The 14976-nt window shown below is 36.9% G+C and overlaps 3 protein-coding genes across 6 annotated transcripts; 1 reads left to right on the forward strand and 2 right to left on the reverse strand.

Annotated features, from left to right (window-relative positions):
- Positions 1 to 1360: 1360 nt before the first annotated feature.
- Positions 1361 to 4971, reverse strand: LOC103856092 (putative F-box protein At4g21240). Of its 2 annotated transcripts, XM_033287976.1 has the most exons (3): positions 4690 to 4971; positions 4336 to 4442; positions 1361 to 4255 (listed from the first exon to the last, which is right to left on the reverse strand). In XM_033287976.1, the coding sequence occupies exons 1-3, from the start codon at positions 4701 to 4703 to the stop codon at positions 3948 to 3950; spliced, it is 429 nt and encodes a 142-aa protein (XP_033143867.1). In that variant the 5' UTR covers positions 4704 to 4971; the 3' UTR covers positions 1361 to 3947. The 2 variants fall into 2 exon arrangements, with proteins under 2 accessions (XP_033143867.1, XP_018512981.2); XM_018657465.2 differs by lacking the exon at positions 4690 to 4971 and having other exon boundaries at positions 4336 to 4447.
- Positions 4972 to 10092: 5121 nt separating this feature from the next.
- On the forward strand, positions 10093 to 12413 carry LOC103856098. 3 transcript variants are annotated; one of them, XM_018657458.2, is made up of 6 exons: positions 10093 to 10239; positions 10657 to 10890; positions 11079 to 11185; positions 11262 to 11394; positions 11473 to 11667; positions 11775 to 12413. In XM_018657458.2, the coding sequence occupies exons 2-6, from the start codon at positions 10765 to 10767 to the stop codon at positions 12114 to 12116; spliced, it is 903 nt and encodes a 300-aa protein (XP_018512974.1). In that variant the 5' UTR covers positions 10093 to 10239; positions 10657 to 10764; the 3' UTR covers positions 12117 to 12413. The 3 variants fall into 3 exon arrangements, with proteins under 3 accessions (XP_018512974.1, XP_018512973.1, XP_018512972.1); XM_018657457.2 differs by having other exon boundaries at positions 10122 to 10310; XM_018657456.2 differs by having other exon boundaries at positions 10124 to 10239; positions 10785 to 10890.
- Positions 12414 to 12495: 82 nt separating this feature from the next.
- Positions 12496 to 14297, reverse strand: LOC103856099 (pyrroline-5-carboxylate reductase). Its single transcript, XM_009133176.3, has 7 exons — positions 14050 to 14297; positions 13792 to 13840; positions 13617 to 13708; positions 13422 to 13494; positions 13173 to 13293; positions 13003 to 13108; positions 12496 to 12914 (listed from the first exon to the last, which is right to left on the reverse strand). The coding sequence occupies exons 1-7, from the start codon at positions 14248 to 14250 to the stop codon at positions 12726 to 12728; spliced, it is 831 nt and encodes a 276-aa protein (XP_009131424.1). The 5' UTR covers positions 14251 to 14297; the 3' UTR covers positions 12496 to 12725.
- Positions 14298 to 14976: the final 679 nt, after the last annotated feature.

The raw sequence follows: 14976 nt of genomic DNA on the forward strand, positions 1-14976 counted from the left end.
AAATATCAGATCCTTTAAATAATAACAAAAAGATAGAATGGAGGTACAAAAATTGAAAATAGCAATTCTCTGCAAATTAAAAATAGGGCAATAAAATTTTAAAAATACGAAATAAAACAAAAAATAAACACAGCAGAAATATTTAGCAAGATAAAATCATATTATAATTTCCAAAAAAATTTTATTTATAATTTTCATAATTTATAGTGCCCAGTTACGCTAAAAAGTCTAAATTTACAACATACACAGTTTTAGTTACATGTTTTTTAAACTTATTACCTAACTAAAATGATTCTAAAATAAATGACAGCATGAAGATTGGAAAATCTAAATAGAAAATATATGATAAAACATAATACATAATGTTAAAATTACATTATCATTTATCACTAAAAAATCATGATCGTAGCAATAAAAATAAAATTACAAACACATTTAATAAAACCATAAAAACACAACAAAGTGTTATTAAATATACAAAATACAAATTTGACATAAAAACTCACTAATAAGAAGGAACAGCATTTAAATAAATAATTTTATCGTCACAAGCTCGGAAATTTCAAGTTGTTATCGTCACAAGTATAAGACTATCTAAAGATAAGCGATCTATATTTAATTTATTGTTCATACAAATATTACACTCACTATTGCGGGAAAACTACAACTAAGCTTCATCACTAACAACAAGATTTTACTCTGACAGCTTAATCAAATACATCAAGCACCTCAATGGACGAATAACAAGTCAACCAAATAATGAACTCAAGAGCAACTTCGCCTATTCAACAAAACAAAAACATCAGGACAAATCAAAGCAATAGAGGAAAATACGCTCTCCAACCTCTTTCTGTTTCTTTATTCGTATCCCATCAAATTATTGTACTATGTCTTTGAATATAATAAGTGCACTAAATCTATCTTGATCAATTCATTCACTGATTTTATCTCTCCAACTAGAAAAAGTTATAGGCATCCAATCAAATTTTAATTAAAACTAGCAAATACATTTTCAATATTTTAAGAGATTTCCACCTTTTTCACAAATAGATCTCTACCTTAAAATTAATATATTTAATTAAAAGCATTTTCTGCGCGTAGCGCGGACAAAGAATCTAGTTAGATTAATTTTGCATGATACCCGGAAAATAATAGAAAAAATTACATCTACACATACTTCTGTCTATTTACACTTACACATATTTTTATTTTTAAATATAACTTGACAATATACATTTTTTTAAAAAAAATATATCAAAAAAAAAATAATAAAATTCTATTGATTGATGAACTTAGAAATTCACCCTAGGATATGAGGGAAAGTAGATTGTGGGATCAGATGACCCCACTCAAATTGGAGAAAAAAAATTAGTCAATTTTTTTCTTAAGTTATTACAATATTTAGTTAAAATATAGCATTTGACTCTACTAATTTATGTATAAGTTTTCAAATGTCTCCATTAAATTTGTAAAAAAAAATATTTTTGTAATAATAATATATACATATTAAAACTCCAGTTAAAAATAGTTCTGACTCTGCCACTGCCCTATGATGCCACTGCCCTATGAGGTGAACGGAAGAATAACTCCATATAAAATATTTAATGCGGGAAAGTTAGGTTGTTGAGAGACACAAGACTCTCAATATGATTAGGGAAACAATAAGCAAATACCCAGTGTTTGAGTTTATAACCACGCTTAAAATTGTCAACGTACCCAGTTCCTTCAAATCTGATCTTCCTTGATATTTTTTCTTTGGATCATAACAAAAGACATACGCCTCTTTGTCACCACACCACATTGTTAATGGTATGAAAATAAATTCACCAGTGTCATCATTAATACCACTTAGAATATATTTCACTAATTCACCAGTGTCATCATGGATACCATTTAGAATGTAGTTCTCGTTTTGTTGTGATAGTATATTTATACTATAGTCATATGCTTCAATTGGATCTTCTGGGGGAAAAGGCACATGGAACTCTTTGTATGACCATTTTTCTTTGTCAACATCTTCAAGGATCCATAAAATTATAAAAGATGATTCTTGACAAATACGTGCCACTTTGCCCTCGTAATTTACCAGAGCATGCCTTGTTTTGTGACTAAAATGCGGGGGCATTTGGATTGGTTTAAACTCCTCAGACCTCACATCAAAACGCATTATGGTTTTTCTATCTAGACCTTCGCGATAAATATACGAAGGACATCCACGATCAACAAGAGTTCCATAATATTCATATCGTAAATACGCTTCATAAAAGATGAACCCGTTGATGTATTTTCCATTATTCGTCTGGTAATGCATAGGACTGTTTTTAATCAATCTCCATGATTCTTGAGCTCCTAATGTAAGAACTTGAGGTCTGGAATCAGAAGTATTTGACATACAAAGTAGCTTATATGTATCTCCAATAGGATCATATCCTAAATAGCTTCTTGTATGCCATGAATCTTTGGGTTTGGGTATGGTTACATGTTGTCTTATGGTAGGATTCCAGATCACAAAATAATTTAAATATTGGAAGGAGATCAAGCCAAGTATGGACTCAAAATCATTGATGAACCGGTCTTCTTTTGGGAGGGTGATATGGTCCATATGATGATGAGATAAAGACTTTTGCGCTAATGAGAAAAATAACCAGTTGTCCTCTTTTGTAAAACAGAGTTCAAGATACGGACGAGTTGATGACTGAGTGGCGAACAAATTAATGAAACTTGGATCTGTAGTGGTAGAGAACCATAACTTTGATACACATCGAAACCTTAGCAATGATTTCGCTGGAAGTCTCAGTAATATCTCCCTCATGAGATCATGAGGAATATCACACTCACCATCTTTTTCATAATTTTTCTTGTCCTCTTTATTTTTCATCACTCCTAGTTTTAAGCCCATACTTTAATTTCTCAATGATCTCTTTGTCCGTTTAAACCTCTTTATACTGACATTATACAATTATGTAAGTATACATAGAGATCTTTTCTATAAAATTTGATATTGACATAGTATAAATTAATGTACTAATCTAATTTAAAGAATGTATCAAATCTTTGTCTTCAAAATATGTTAATTATAGTTTTATTTCTTTATAGATTTAACTGTAACTAAATCTATAAGAAATCTCTTACTGGTGTTGTTATGAAAAGTATTTTATAGGTATATCATATATGTTAGATTTTCTGAATAGATTTTTATAAGTTTTAGGGGTTAGTCTTTAATCTAAATTAGATTACAATTTATTTTTATTTTTTGATAATGTAAGCTAACTTTCCCATAAAAGTTTATAAGTATAATATTAAACTTTTTTATATAATTTTTAAGAATTACCTAGTCTATCTTAAGTATTTTTAATGATTATTTAATCAAAAGAAACTCTCTTTTTTTTTCTCAAATAGTGCAAGTATCATCATTGCTTTTGGACAAACCTTCTTGTTGTGTGTGTGTGTGAAAGGAGAGTCATAGTGGATTAATACAACCCAATCCAGCCGACGACTCTAATGAGTTAAGCTCATAATGGGTCAATGGTGAAAGGCCAAGCATATTTATATAGCAAATTGGTTAAATGGGTTGAAAACATATATCAATAAATCCGAAAAGATGAATTAGTCATATATAATATATTAAACTCGCAATGGAATAGAACGGATCAAAGTATGTCGGGTGAGTCAATTTTTACCACAAGTATAAGGAGTAGGAGGCGTAGAATATGCTTTTCTGTTTGTGTTTTAAAATCTTAAAATTAACTTTTGTTTATCAAGCAAGGGATACAAGCAATCCGACGATTTCATTCATCAGTCCAATAGAAAACTAAACCATTTCGACTCAATCCACACGACGAACCATAGATATTAAATTAACTTTTGTTTATTATAAATACTAAGCATGTCATGCCGCCGACTTTTATTTCTTTAGATAAATGTAAAACTATAGAAATTATAGAAACTTAGTTGGTGCTGGAGAAGGTTACGCGGAGGACGCCGTAAGTGATGTTGTAGGTGATGTCGTTGTTCTCGTACGCCTTGTACTTGAAGAGAATAGAGCCGTCGTACTCCCTCGCCGCAAACTTGAAACTCAAGCCAACCGCACCAGGTTGAACTTCCGTCGCGGTAAACCGAACTTTGTTGAGATGGATATCGAATGTGTCCAACTTCGTGCAACCGGGTATATCGATTTTCACCACAATCTTCCTCTCAGTGGCCGTCTTTATCGCATACGCTTTTCGGCTACCTTGTGTTACACAGGGATTGAAATCTAACAAACCAAAATGTAAATCAATTTAACATTTTGGAAAAAGAAAACAGAAAGAGATTTTGACAGCAGATCGAACTTACGCGCAGCAGGGTCATTTACGATATCAGTTTCCTCCTCTAGATCAATCACAAAGTGATTTGGCTCTTCAGCGGAGCTGCTGGAAAATTCAATCTTTTCTAGACCAGATTTAGGCAGGGCCGTGCCTGAGTAAAAGCCAATCAAGCATATGCTTGGGGCCTTGAAAAGTTATATAAATATTAGGGGCCAAATCCTAACAGAAATAACTAAGTGGCTGGGTTGGTAATGTACTTATTAGATGTATAAAAGGTGCCGAGTTCGATTCTTCCCCATAACATTTTAAATTCTCATAGTTTTGAGGGACCAAATTAATAATTGGGCTTTAGGGCCTAAAATTCTCAGGCACGGCCCTGGATTTAGGGAAAAACATTGTGTTTTTGTTTGTTTAAGAAAAGATATTAGTGAGATATAGATCGATGAATATGAGTAATGCGTATATATATAGGATTTTGGTACATACAATTTATTTAATGCTTTTTTTCCTTTTCATTTTGTTATTAAGATTTTGCTAATTCAGAAAATTTTATGATTAACATGGCAGGTACACTTGGTTTAATTTGATTGGTAGGTATATTTGGAATCATGTGGTTAATACGCTTGAGTTTAATTTGATTGGTTCAATGCTCAACAACATGTTATTTTATTTTCATGCAATGTTTTTGTTTAATGTATTTTTATTGGTTCGTGTACTCATATTTCCTTTTCGGTCTTTGCCTACGTACATGTTCAGACCTTCTTCTCGATTTGGCTTTCCCTTTTCTTTTTTTTTTTGTGTGAGTGAGAGAGAGTTTAAGCATATATGAACATTTTAGTAGTACTTTTTTATTTGTAACTGAACATTTTAGTAATACTTACAAACATAATTATGAATGCGCTCTAACCAACTCTTCAAACCTTCTTCTTGATTTGGTTTTCCCTTTTCTTTTTTTTGTGTGTGTGACAGAGAGTCTCAGTATATATGAACATTTTAGTAATACCTACAACATAAATTAGAATGCGCTTTAACCAACTCTTCGAACCTTCTTCTCGATTTGGTTTTCCCTTTTCTTTTTGTGTGTGTGTGACAGAGAGTCTCAGTATATATGAACATTTTAGTAATACCTACAACATAAAGTAGAATGTGCTTTAACCAATTCTTCGAACCTTCTTCTCGATTTGGTTTTCCCTTTTCTTTTGTGTGTGTGTGTGTGAAAGACTTTCAGTATGAACATTTTTAGTAATTCCTACAAACATAAGTTATGAATGCACTTTACCCAACTGTTTTCTTGCAACTCCAAGCCCTCAACAACCTGTCTTGGTTTTTGTAAGAATGAAGACTTGTAATTGGTACTAGATATATAGTTCTACTATATATAAATGTACCCCGAAAACTCATTTTCACTCATCTCTCTATCATAGCATTTAGCATCCTCAAAGAAAAAAACAAAAGGAAAACTTCTCAAAATGAGTACTACCACGGTTGAAGTGCCGGATCATCTAGTTATTGATTTGCAGGACAACCAACTGACGACGTGTAAGTTCTCATTTTCTCTTAGGACGAGCTATTGATTTTGACCCGACCGTTGCATCGTACACGCTGATCAACCAGCTTCACACATTTTACGCTTTTTATGAATACATCAAACCGTTTGTAAATTTCTTTTGATTCGAGTAAAAATGGAGAATACGTTTTCCTTCATGCGATCGTCTCACCAATCATGCATTTTCATTCGCCCTCTTTTTCTTTTTCTTTTTCTTTTTCCTTTTTTTTTTCCAAACTAAGAGAACGAGAAGATCATTACATGTCCTCTGAGTTTTCGCGTTTTCGATCCATAACATATTACACATTAAAGGGCTCATCATGAAAAGAAATAAAAGTTGAAGCTAAGCTGCATGTAATTCATACGTATACAGTAAACGACTTGTCCTCTGAGTTATAGTATTTTAGATCCATAACATATTATATACATCAAAAGGCTCATCATGTAATTCATACGTATACAGTAAACGACTTGTAACGTTTATAATATAAATAATTATGGCAGGTGAGAATCCCTTCGTCAAAAGAGGGTGTAAAGGGATGATAGAGATTATGAAGGGAAATGGGATTATGCTTCGGATTGACCTCCCGGGGAGCAGGCTTAGGATTGATCTCCCTGGGAATGATTTGGAATTCACCAAAGAAGGAGGAAGGCTAGTGCTCACTGCCACCGAAGATAACGACGTGGACTTCACCCCCCGCACATATCGTATCGAGGTTGTCTACGACCCGGCCCATAAAAAAGTTAACGTTATCGGCGGCGGCAGCACCAACGGTGTGATGTGGATCCATTTTAACATATAAAGTTTGATTAAATTCTATGTTCAATGATATCATCTATTTACAAATAAAAAAAAGAGAGTGTGAAAATAGTTTGCTTAATTACTTTGTGCCAAGGATGAGCCTTGTGAATTCAGTGTAGTTTGGATTCATGCAGTTGATTTCCTCTCGAGTTGGTGTTCCAAGAACCTATAAACACACAATAAGAAATAGTAACTGCATGTAATCAATGGATTTAACATGATTACCCCATATAACTGATAAAGTAGCGCGTATCAAGAACGCGCCCCCAAATCGGCGAAAAAAAAGCGAAACTCAACATTCACGTTCTAGATTTGTCGACGACCAAGCCTACCGGAGTCGTCGCCGGTGCCGTCTCGTATCCTACTAGACAGACCTCTCTTCCTCTCCTGCCTGTGTCACCATTTCCATTTCCATGGATGCTGATGGAGATGAATCGCGTAGTACTGAAGCTGCGCAAAAGTCCTCTGATGTATCTGACCTGCAACATGCTCCTTCTCCGGATCCTCGCTGGCCGTATCTTGGAAGATGGTCAGCCAATCCAAAACCCGTGTCTCCAACGTTACCGATTTCGTCGGTGAAAGAATCAGTAACTGATGTTCCCTCTGCAACCATTGCTCCTCCTTCTGCAATCACAGATCCACCTCCTGCATCTACAACCAACGACCCTCTTCATGTCTCTGAAATCACAGACCCTCCTACTTCTGTAACCATCGAACTTCCGACTGAATCTCCGCCTCAAACTGATGAACCCACTAATGTTGATGAGGAAGCACCACCAATGGTACCTACTGCTGACGATGACGTTTCTGAAAATGGTGACCTTGATGAGGAGCCCGCAACAGAAACCGTCTTTGTCCGATCCATGGGAGCGTGGTCGAAACCACTACACTTCACACCTCCACCTACCCCTCCTGTACCTGCTACTCCAAAGCTCGGTGTCTCAGACGTGGTAAAAGGCCAAATAGCCTCCTTTTGGCCGTCACTTAATGAATCTATCATCGGTCACAAGCATAAGAAGGAGCAATTGTCGTATCCTCCAATGGATAAAATGCCTCCTCCGGCTCTCAAGGATGATGGTAGTCTTCGGTTTCCATGGTCTGCTCGCATGAACCAGTCCTCAAGAAATCTTTTTCGAGCTGCTGAACCTACATATCGACTTGATGGAACTCCTCAGGTGACAATTCCTTCTAAGGTTCTTAGACTAGGACCTGAGAATAAGGAAGAATATGTTGTTGGACAATTCCACAGGTGTTCTAACCCACCAGGAGGCCTTATTCATGCTGTCTTGAATAGACTATGGGGACGGGAATGTAAGATATCTTGTCGGAAATTAGGAGAGTCGTCGTTTTTGTTTCATATTCCTCATGAAAATACTCGCAAATGGGTTATTCAACGGGGAGTGTGGCATGTGGATGATTGTCTCCTATTTGTGGCTCCTTGGAGTCCCGTAAACTCTTTCAAAATCCCGGAGATTTCTACATTACCGGTCTGGGTAACCCTCAAGAATATTCCGGATTCATGCTTCTCTAGATTGGGTATCAGCCACATAGCATCAGGTTTGGGAGAGCCAATGCTTACGCATAGGCCTCGTTTAGATCCAACAAATATGGGGGAAGCAAAAATTTTAGTTGAGGTTGAGCTAGACAAACCGTTCCCAAAGCTAATTGCTCTTGATGACAAACAAGGCAATATTTACTTGGTAGATGTGGAGTATTCTTGGATTCCTAGCGCGTGTGAAAGATGTGGAGCACTTGGCCATAGAGAGAAGAGGTGTTTACTTCCTCCAAAGCCACTGGGATCTGCTGTTATTATAAAAGAAACTCCTAGTCCCAATGAAGAGATCCCAATAGTGGATATAGGATTGTTGCAAAACACCCCTAGTTCACATGTCAACCACTTGGAACCAAACTTGCAATCACCTTCTGGTCACCAAGCACATGAGACTCCAAAAAACTTGTCTGTCACTACTCCCTCTGAGGATGTAACTTCTGGTCCGATCACACACTCACATGAGGTACACTCTACCTCTTGTTTAAAGATTGATGATACTTTACCTATGTTAGCAGCCACAATTGCTGCGCCCTCTCAGACACAAATTATGGAAGAAATTCCATCACAAGTTAACATTTTCGAAGCTTCACATGCTTCTGAAAATGAGCAACAAGTTGGTCCTCTCTCGCCTCTCACTCCCAACCATCATCATTTCCACATGGAGCCGGAGACTCCTCTTGCTTATGGAAAAGAAACTGGTTTAGAAGTGGTTGGAGAAACCTCTAGTTATAACTTAACTAGAGGAGGAAGACCAATAAAACCAACACAAAAGGTTCAAGAAATGGAATGGACAAATGTTAGAGGAAGGGGTAAAAAAGGTCGACGTGGCCGAGGAAACCATTTCCACTAGTTTGGTCTTTTTTTTCTTTCCTATTAGGTTTCATTTGTGAACCCTTCACTCGGGTTGTGCTAAAACCCTCCTCTTGTTGCAAACTTTCTCAAACTTATGAGTGAAAACTCATACTTGTACCATTTATGCATTTTAATATGAAAGCCTTTTACAAAAAAAAAAAAAAAACATGATTACCCAAATAAAAGACATTATTATTATAGTTATTATTTTCTTTAATTAGTTCTAAATTATGCGAACATATTCTCATGGGATGAGTGAGAAAGCATTACCTGATATGTATAGAGTTTAACATAGATCATGGGCATCCTCTGGTTAGCCCGACTGTAATGCTTTGAGACGCGATAGACAGTCTCAGGAACGTATTCAAGGACCAAATTGAGATACGTACAACTCATCTTTCTCGGTCGTTGAGAAAAAAGCAATGCTTGAGGGACACAACATTAGGGCGATTACAACAGTTTCTGCTGTTTGTAAAGACTCTGCCTGTGTACAAGTAACAAGACACATGAAACAAAGTTAACGAACTTTGAGTCTTTGAGTCTTTGCACCAATCTCTCCGCTCAGTAAAATCAACAATTAAATGTATGTAATCAAAACACCACCTGAAAAACAATTCCAAATCAACGATGCGGTCTTCCATGTAACTTATGGTCTGAAAACCAAAAAAACTATCAGAGATTTAAATTTTAAATAAAAAAAATTAGACACTACAGCAACTGCAAGTTCTTTAATTTTAAATGATCTTTGTCTCAAGTTTCTAATAAACAGTGTTTTAGGCTGGCCATTTTTACCACCAATTAATGAATAAAGGTACAATTTAAACACTTAACTAACAAATATATTTACAATTAACTTTGAACAATATAAATAGTTACATATTTTATTTTATTTTGTTCTAAGTTAATGTAAAAATTATATATTAATTTACAATTCTATTACTAGTTTATCATTTTAATTAATAGTGAATATATAATAGAATTAAAAATGTACATTATAATATGTCATAATAAAAATTAAAACATGTAATCATTTTCTCTTCTCATAGTAAAAATAAGCATGAGGCATAACCAAAATGGGATTTTCCTTAAATTATATTTTAAGGTCTGCGACTTCCGAGTCCACGGCGTTTCCCTATCGTACTCAGAAGCTCCTACGTTTTCGCCGCCGCGTGATTCGCCGGTAAAAATTGCTAACGAATTGAGATCTTTCTGAGAGTTCTCGAGTGAGATCGTGTTCTATTGTTGTTAATGGTAAATTGCTCGAAGCTCGAAATGTAGATCTATGCCGTATTCCTTTTTTTCTTCTGTTGAATAGGTCTCCGCTTTGATCTTATTTCAGCAGTCTGCGAAGTGGACAAGTAGACTTACTCCGATAGATTCTTAATCTGATGTTTTCCGGTGTGAGTTAGGCTTTATACACTTGAATTTCGAGGATCTATTGTTAGGTTGATGAGCTAGAAACGGATTTGAATGTCTCAGTTTAGGCTTAGTGTGAATGTATTACGAAGATTCAGTATCCTCTAAGCTCTGTGTGTGTGAAGAAATTAGAGAATGTGTTTGTGCAAAGTAGATTATTAATCTTTCATTGATTACGCAGGTGACGTCACGTATGGCCACTAATACGTTAAAAGATTTGAATACTCTTCCTTTAACTGAGAAGATGAGTGAATGTTAAGCAAGCTTAGCCAAGCCTTGTGTTGGCAAAATGAATGGACCATTACCTAGCGTTGGAGAATCAGAGAAGCCCGAGGTAGAGAAAGCTACCGTGGAAGTTGAATACATTGAGTCCGAGAACTTGGATAATGTAGACGATGCTGATGCAGTGCTCAAGGTTTTTTTTTTTCCTGTTTCTTGCTTATGTGTTATGGTTTTCATCAAAATCTCATTTTCATTAGTATAACCCATAGGTTTATAACTGTGATGAAGCTGTTACTGGTGTATCTATGTATTTAGAGATTAGAAGTATGCTTTTTTTTTAATGCAAGACGAATTAGTTTGATCTCATTCTTTTTCTTTCAGTCGGTTCTAGCTGGTCTGGACTCAAAGGATTGGGTATCTGTCTGTGATGCTCTTAATAACGTTCGTCGCCTTTCGATATTCCACAAGGAAGCAATGCTTCATATGATGTAAGCCATGTTCTCTTTATTATCTCTTAGAGTAGATTGTAAAATGGAAGTTTCATGATGATATCCCATTTCACAGCGAGAAAGTGATCCCACTAGTCGTGAAATCACTGAAAAATCCAAGAAGTGCGGTGTGTAAAACGGCGTGCATGACGTCTGCAGACATCTTCAGTGCATACAACGACCATATAACAGATCTGTTGGATTCTCTGGTAGCTCTTTGTTCACTCTCTTTATTGCGTTCGTTGATTGGATTTTACTTGTTATTACAAACGTTTTCATACTCTCAGCTTACTCAACTCCTCCTCAAGTCTTCGCAAGATAAAAGGTTTGTCTGCGAGGCAGCAGAGAAGGCTTTAACATCGATGACCAAATACGTTTCCCCAACTTTGCTGTTACCAAAGCTGCAACCTTGTCTCAAGAACAGGAATCCTCGGATCCGTGCAAAAGCATCATCATGCTTTTCCAGAAGTGTACCTCGACTGGTAATACAAGTTCAACTCCTGTTCTTTCCCCATATCTCTCTCACAAAGGCATCACGTGTTATGTAGCAATTCCAACAACTTCTTGCGCTATGTTATACATATTCCAGGGAGTTGAAGGTATTAAAGAATATGGAATCGACAAATTAGTTCAAGCAGCCGCGTCTCAGCTTAGCGATCAGCTCCCTGAATCCCGCGAGGCTGCACGGATCGTCTTACTAGAACTTCAGACCGTGTACGAAAAAGCTCATCCTCTCGTCAAACCCGAGACATCATCATCGCCAGAGGAAGATCAAATCCCAGAGGCAGAGCCAATTACTTGGGAAATCTTCTGCCAGTCAAAGCTGTCTGCTCTAAGCGCACAAGCCGTTCTTCGTGTCACCAATGTTGTGGCAGTGACTGCGCGGGAGGGGTTGGTTAGTGTTACTACAGGTTCATCATCTTCATCATAGTTATAAGCCTTCTCTACTACATTTTCAATTCTTTTTTAAACCGTTTGCTACGGATCTCATACGGTTACATGGTATTCTCCGGCCATGATCAACCAAATTGGCAAATTATGGACCGGTAAAGAGAGTGAAAATCGGTTATTAAAAATCTTTGTTATTTTTCTGGTTGGTCTTCTTCTGTCAGTGTTTTGCTTCTATTTTTTTGTTTTTTCTTATGTGTATATATTCATACCAATGTTTGGTAAGATAGTCCGAGTATTTTGTTTTAATGCAATTTGGTCGTACCCTTTAACGATTTAAGTCTGATTCTTCACAACGTTATTGTTTTTTACTTTTTGTAAATATGCATCTTCCTTGTTGGAGTTTTGCCTAGATTAAGACCTTGAATAATAGAATCAGATGGTTTAGCCAAGTCAATCCACCTTAGTCATTTACAAGCTTCCAACCTGAGTTTGGATCCACCCTTGTTAACACCCAACTCTGGAAGTTGACTTTTATTAGAATAAAAACAATAAAAAGTATCTGAGATCTTGACCAATATAGAGTCAAGATAAATAGCTTTCACCTCTACCAAGGAGGGTGAAACAATAAGAGCAACATTCTCTATATAATTCAGCTCTGCGAGAGCTCGCGGCTTCGATTAGCTGCAGCAACAACAGCATTCATAAGTGTCGCACGGAAAGAACCTTTCTCCAGTTCATGAACTCCGGCTATTGTAGTCCCGCCAGGTGAAGTAACATCATCTTTCAACACACCTGGATGCTTCCCTGTCTTGCTCACCATTGTTGCAGCTCCAAGAACCTGCCAGAGACCAACACCTCAGTTATTCAATACCAAACAAACAGAAAAAGAAAGTGAATAAAGAAGCTGTATGGGTCGGTTCACTGACCGTTTGTGAAGCTAAGCCAAGTGCGAGTTCTCGGGGTAAACCAGCAGCTACTCCCCCATCAGCCAAAGCTTCAATGGCTAAGAATACGTATGCTGGTCCACTTCCACTGTAATGATTACTTGATTAGTGGGCGACTTGAACAACTTAAGCATTGAGAAACCGTTACGTACCTGAGACCAGTAACAGCATCAAACATTTTCTCATCGGCTTTAAACATCTTCCCCACCGAGCCAAACAACTTAGCAACAAGTGCTCCATCTTCTTCACTTGCCGCTGTTCCGAGACTCATTACTGTTTTACACAAAGACATAATTTTCAGCAACCGTATGCATATCATAATTTCAAAAGAGAAAAGCAACCACACACAATTTCATCAGAAGAAGAAAAAAAACACAAATAGGGACTCTGAGAGAAACGACCTGAAGCTCCCTCACCAACTGCTGCTGGTGTATTAGGCATCACCCTTATGAATCGATCGTGACCAGACCATTCCTAGCATCAAACAAAACAAAACAAAAGGAGACTTTTCAGCGTTTAAACCAAAAACGGAAGTCTAGAAACTAACACTGCAACGCCATTGATAGTGATATATAACCATTTGTTTCTATACAAACCTGTAGATCTTTCAGCGTAATTCCAGCTGCAACTGAAACCAGAAGCTTATCCTTCGTCAGCTTAGACCTTAACTCCGTGATGGCCTTCTTAACTGCAATACAACAGGCACAGCTTTAAATCAGTACAAAGATATTCCAAAGAGAATACAACACAGAGAGAGGTAGACAAACATACCAACTTGAGGTTTCACAGAGAAAATCACAACATCGCTTTCTTCAACGACCTGTCAACGTACCACTAACATTCATGATAGTTGTATAGACAAGTTAAAGAGTATTAGATGTCCCACATCGGACAAATCAATTGTCCTTGGGCAATATATAAGTGTATGGGTAGCTTTTGAGTGGAGGTTTACCCGTACACTTATATATTGCCCAAAGACATTTGATTTGTCCGATGTGGGACATCTAATAAAGAGAGAGATCGGCTTACTTCTTCATTACTGGAGAAGACATTGACGCCAAAGGATTGGAAGACTTCATGGCGACTGAGATTCGAGTGAACGGCGGTTGAGATGTGATGCGGAGGAAGCAGACCAGAGGCGACCATTCCTCTGGCTATACTCTCCGCCATCTTTCCAGCTCCGATGAACCCAACCGACAAGTACTCCATCGGTATCTGATGTTTCTCCATCGGAAAGTAACGAACTTGGGTTGTCACTGGTTTCAAGTTAAAGTGACAAGTGTTTGAAGCGTGCACGTGAAGATCACGTGGCCCATTTTCTTACCAAGGCCCAACACAAAGGATACAAACTTTTAAAAAAGGGCCCTCAAGTGAGATTGGATTAAACTCATATATAGTGCCATTGGGATATTGGTCACAAGCAAAAATAAAGCTGAAAGTATTAGTTTAGGAGACCACTTGATGAGTTGGACTCACCCAATCGATCGGGATCACCTCTAGGAAGATGAATTTGACCTTATTAGGCGTCAAAAAATTAGCTCAAGGGTCCCAACGTATAAGTTATAACCATATGATTGCACTTGTTGGTCTTACGGCACGTGCTAGAGCCGCTATGACCAAACCTCACTTCCGATTGACTTGATAGTCCTTGGAAGGATCTATAATAGTAGAGCCCCATGATGGTAAGAACAGTCTCCAAGCAGTTTGAGAAGGTACGGTTCATACAGAAGAACATGAACCAGTTTGCCATTTGATAAAAGAGAAGGAAGCAATCCGCACTATAAAATGCAAATACAAATTGAATGAAATAAAGAAAATGACTCAGTATGGTGCATAGAAAGGATACAGACCAACTTGCAACACTTTCTCCATACAGAGCATCTGAGAGTTTATACAAATAGAGATCACCAAGAGTTGAAAATGCAGATTGCATGAGACGTGGAGCTTTGCTCTGCA

The sequence above is a fragment of the Brassica rapa genome, chromosome A03 (genome assembly GCF_000309985.2).
Source record: "Brassica rapa cultivar Chiifu-401-42 chromosome A03, CAAS_Brap_v3.01, whole genome shotgun sequence".
Taxonomy (NCBI): Eukaryota; Viridiplantae; Streptophyta; class Magnoliopsida; order Brassicales; family Brassicaceae; genus Brassica; species Brassica rapa.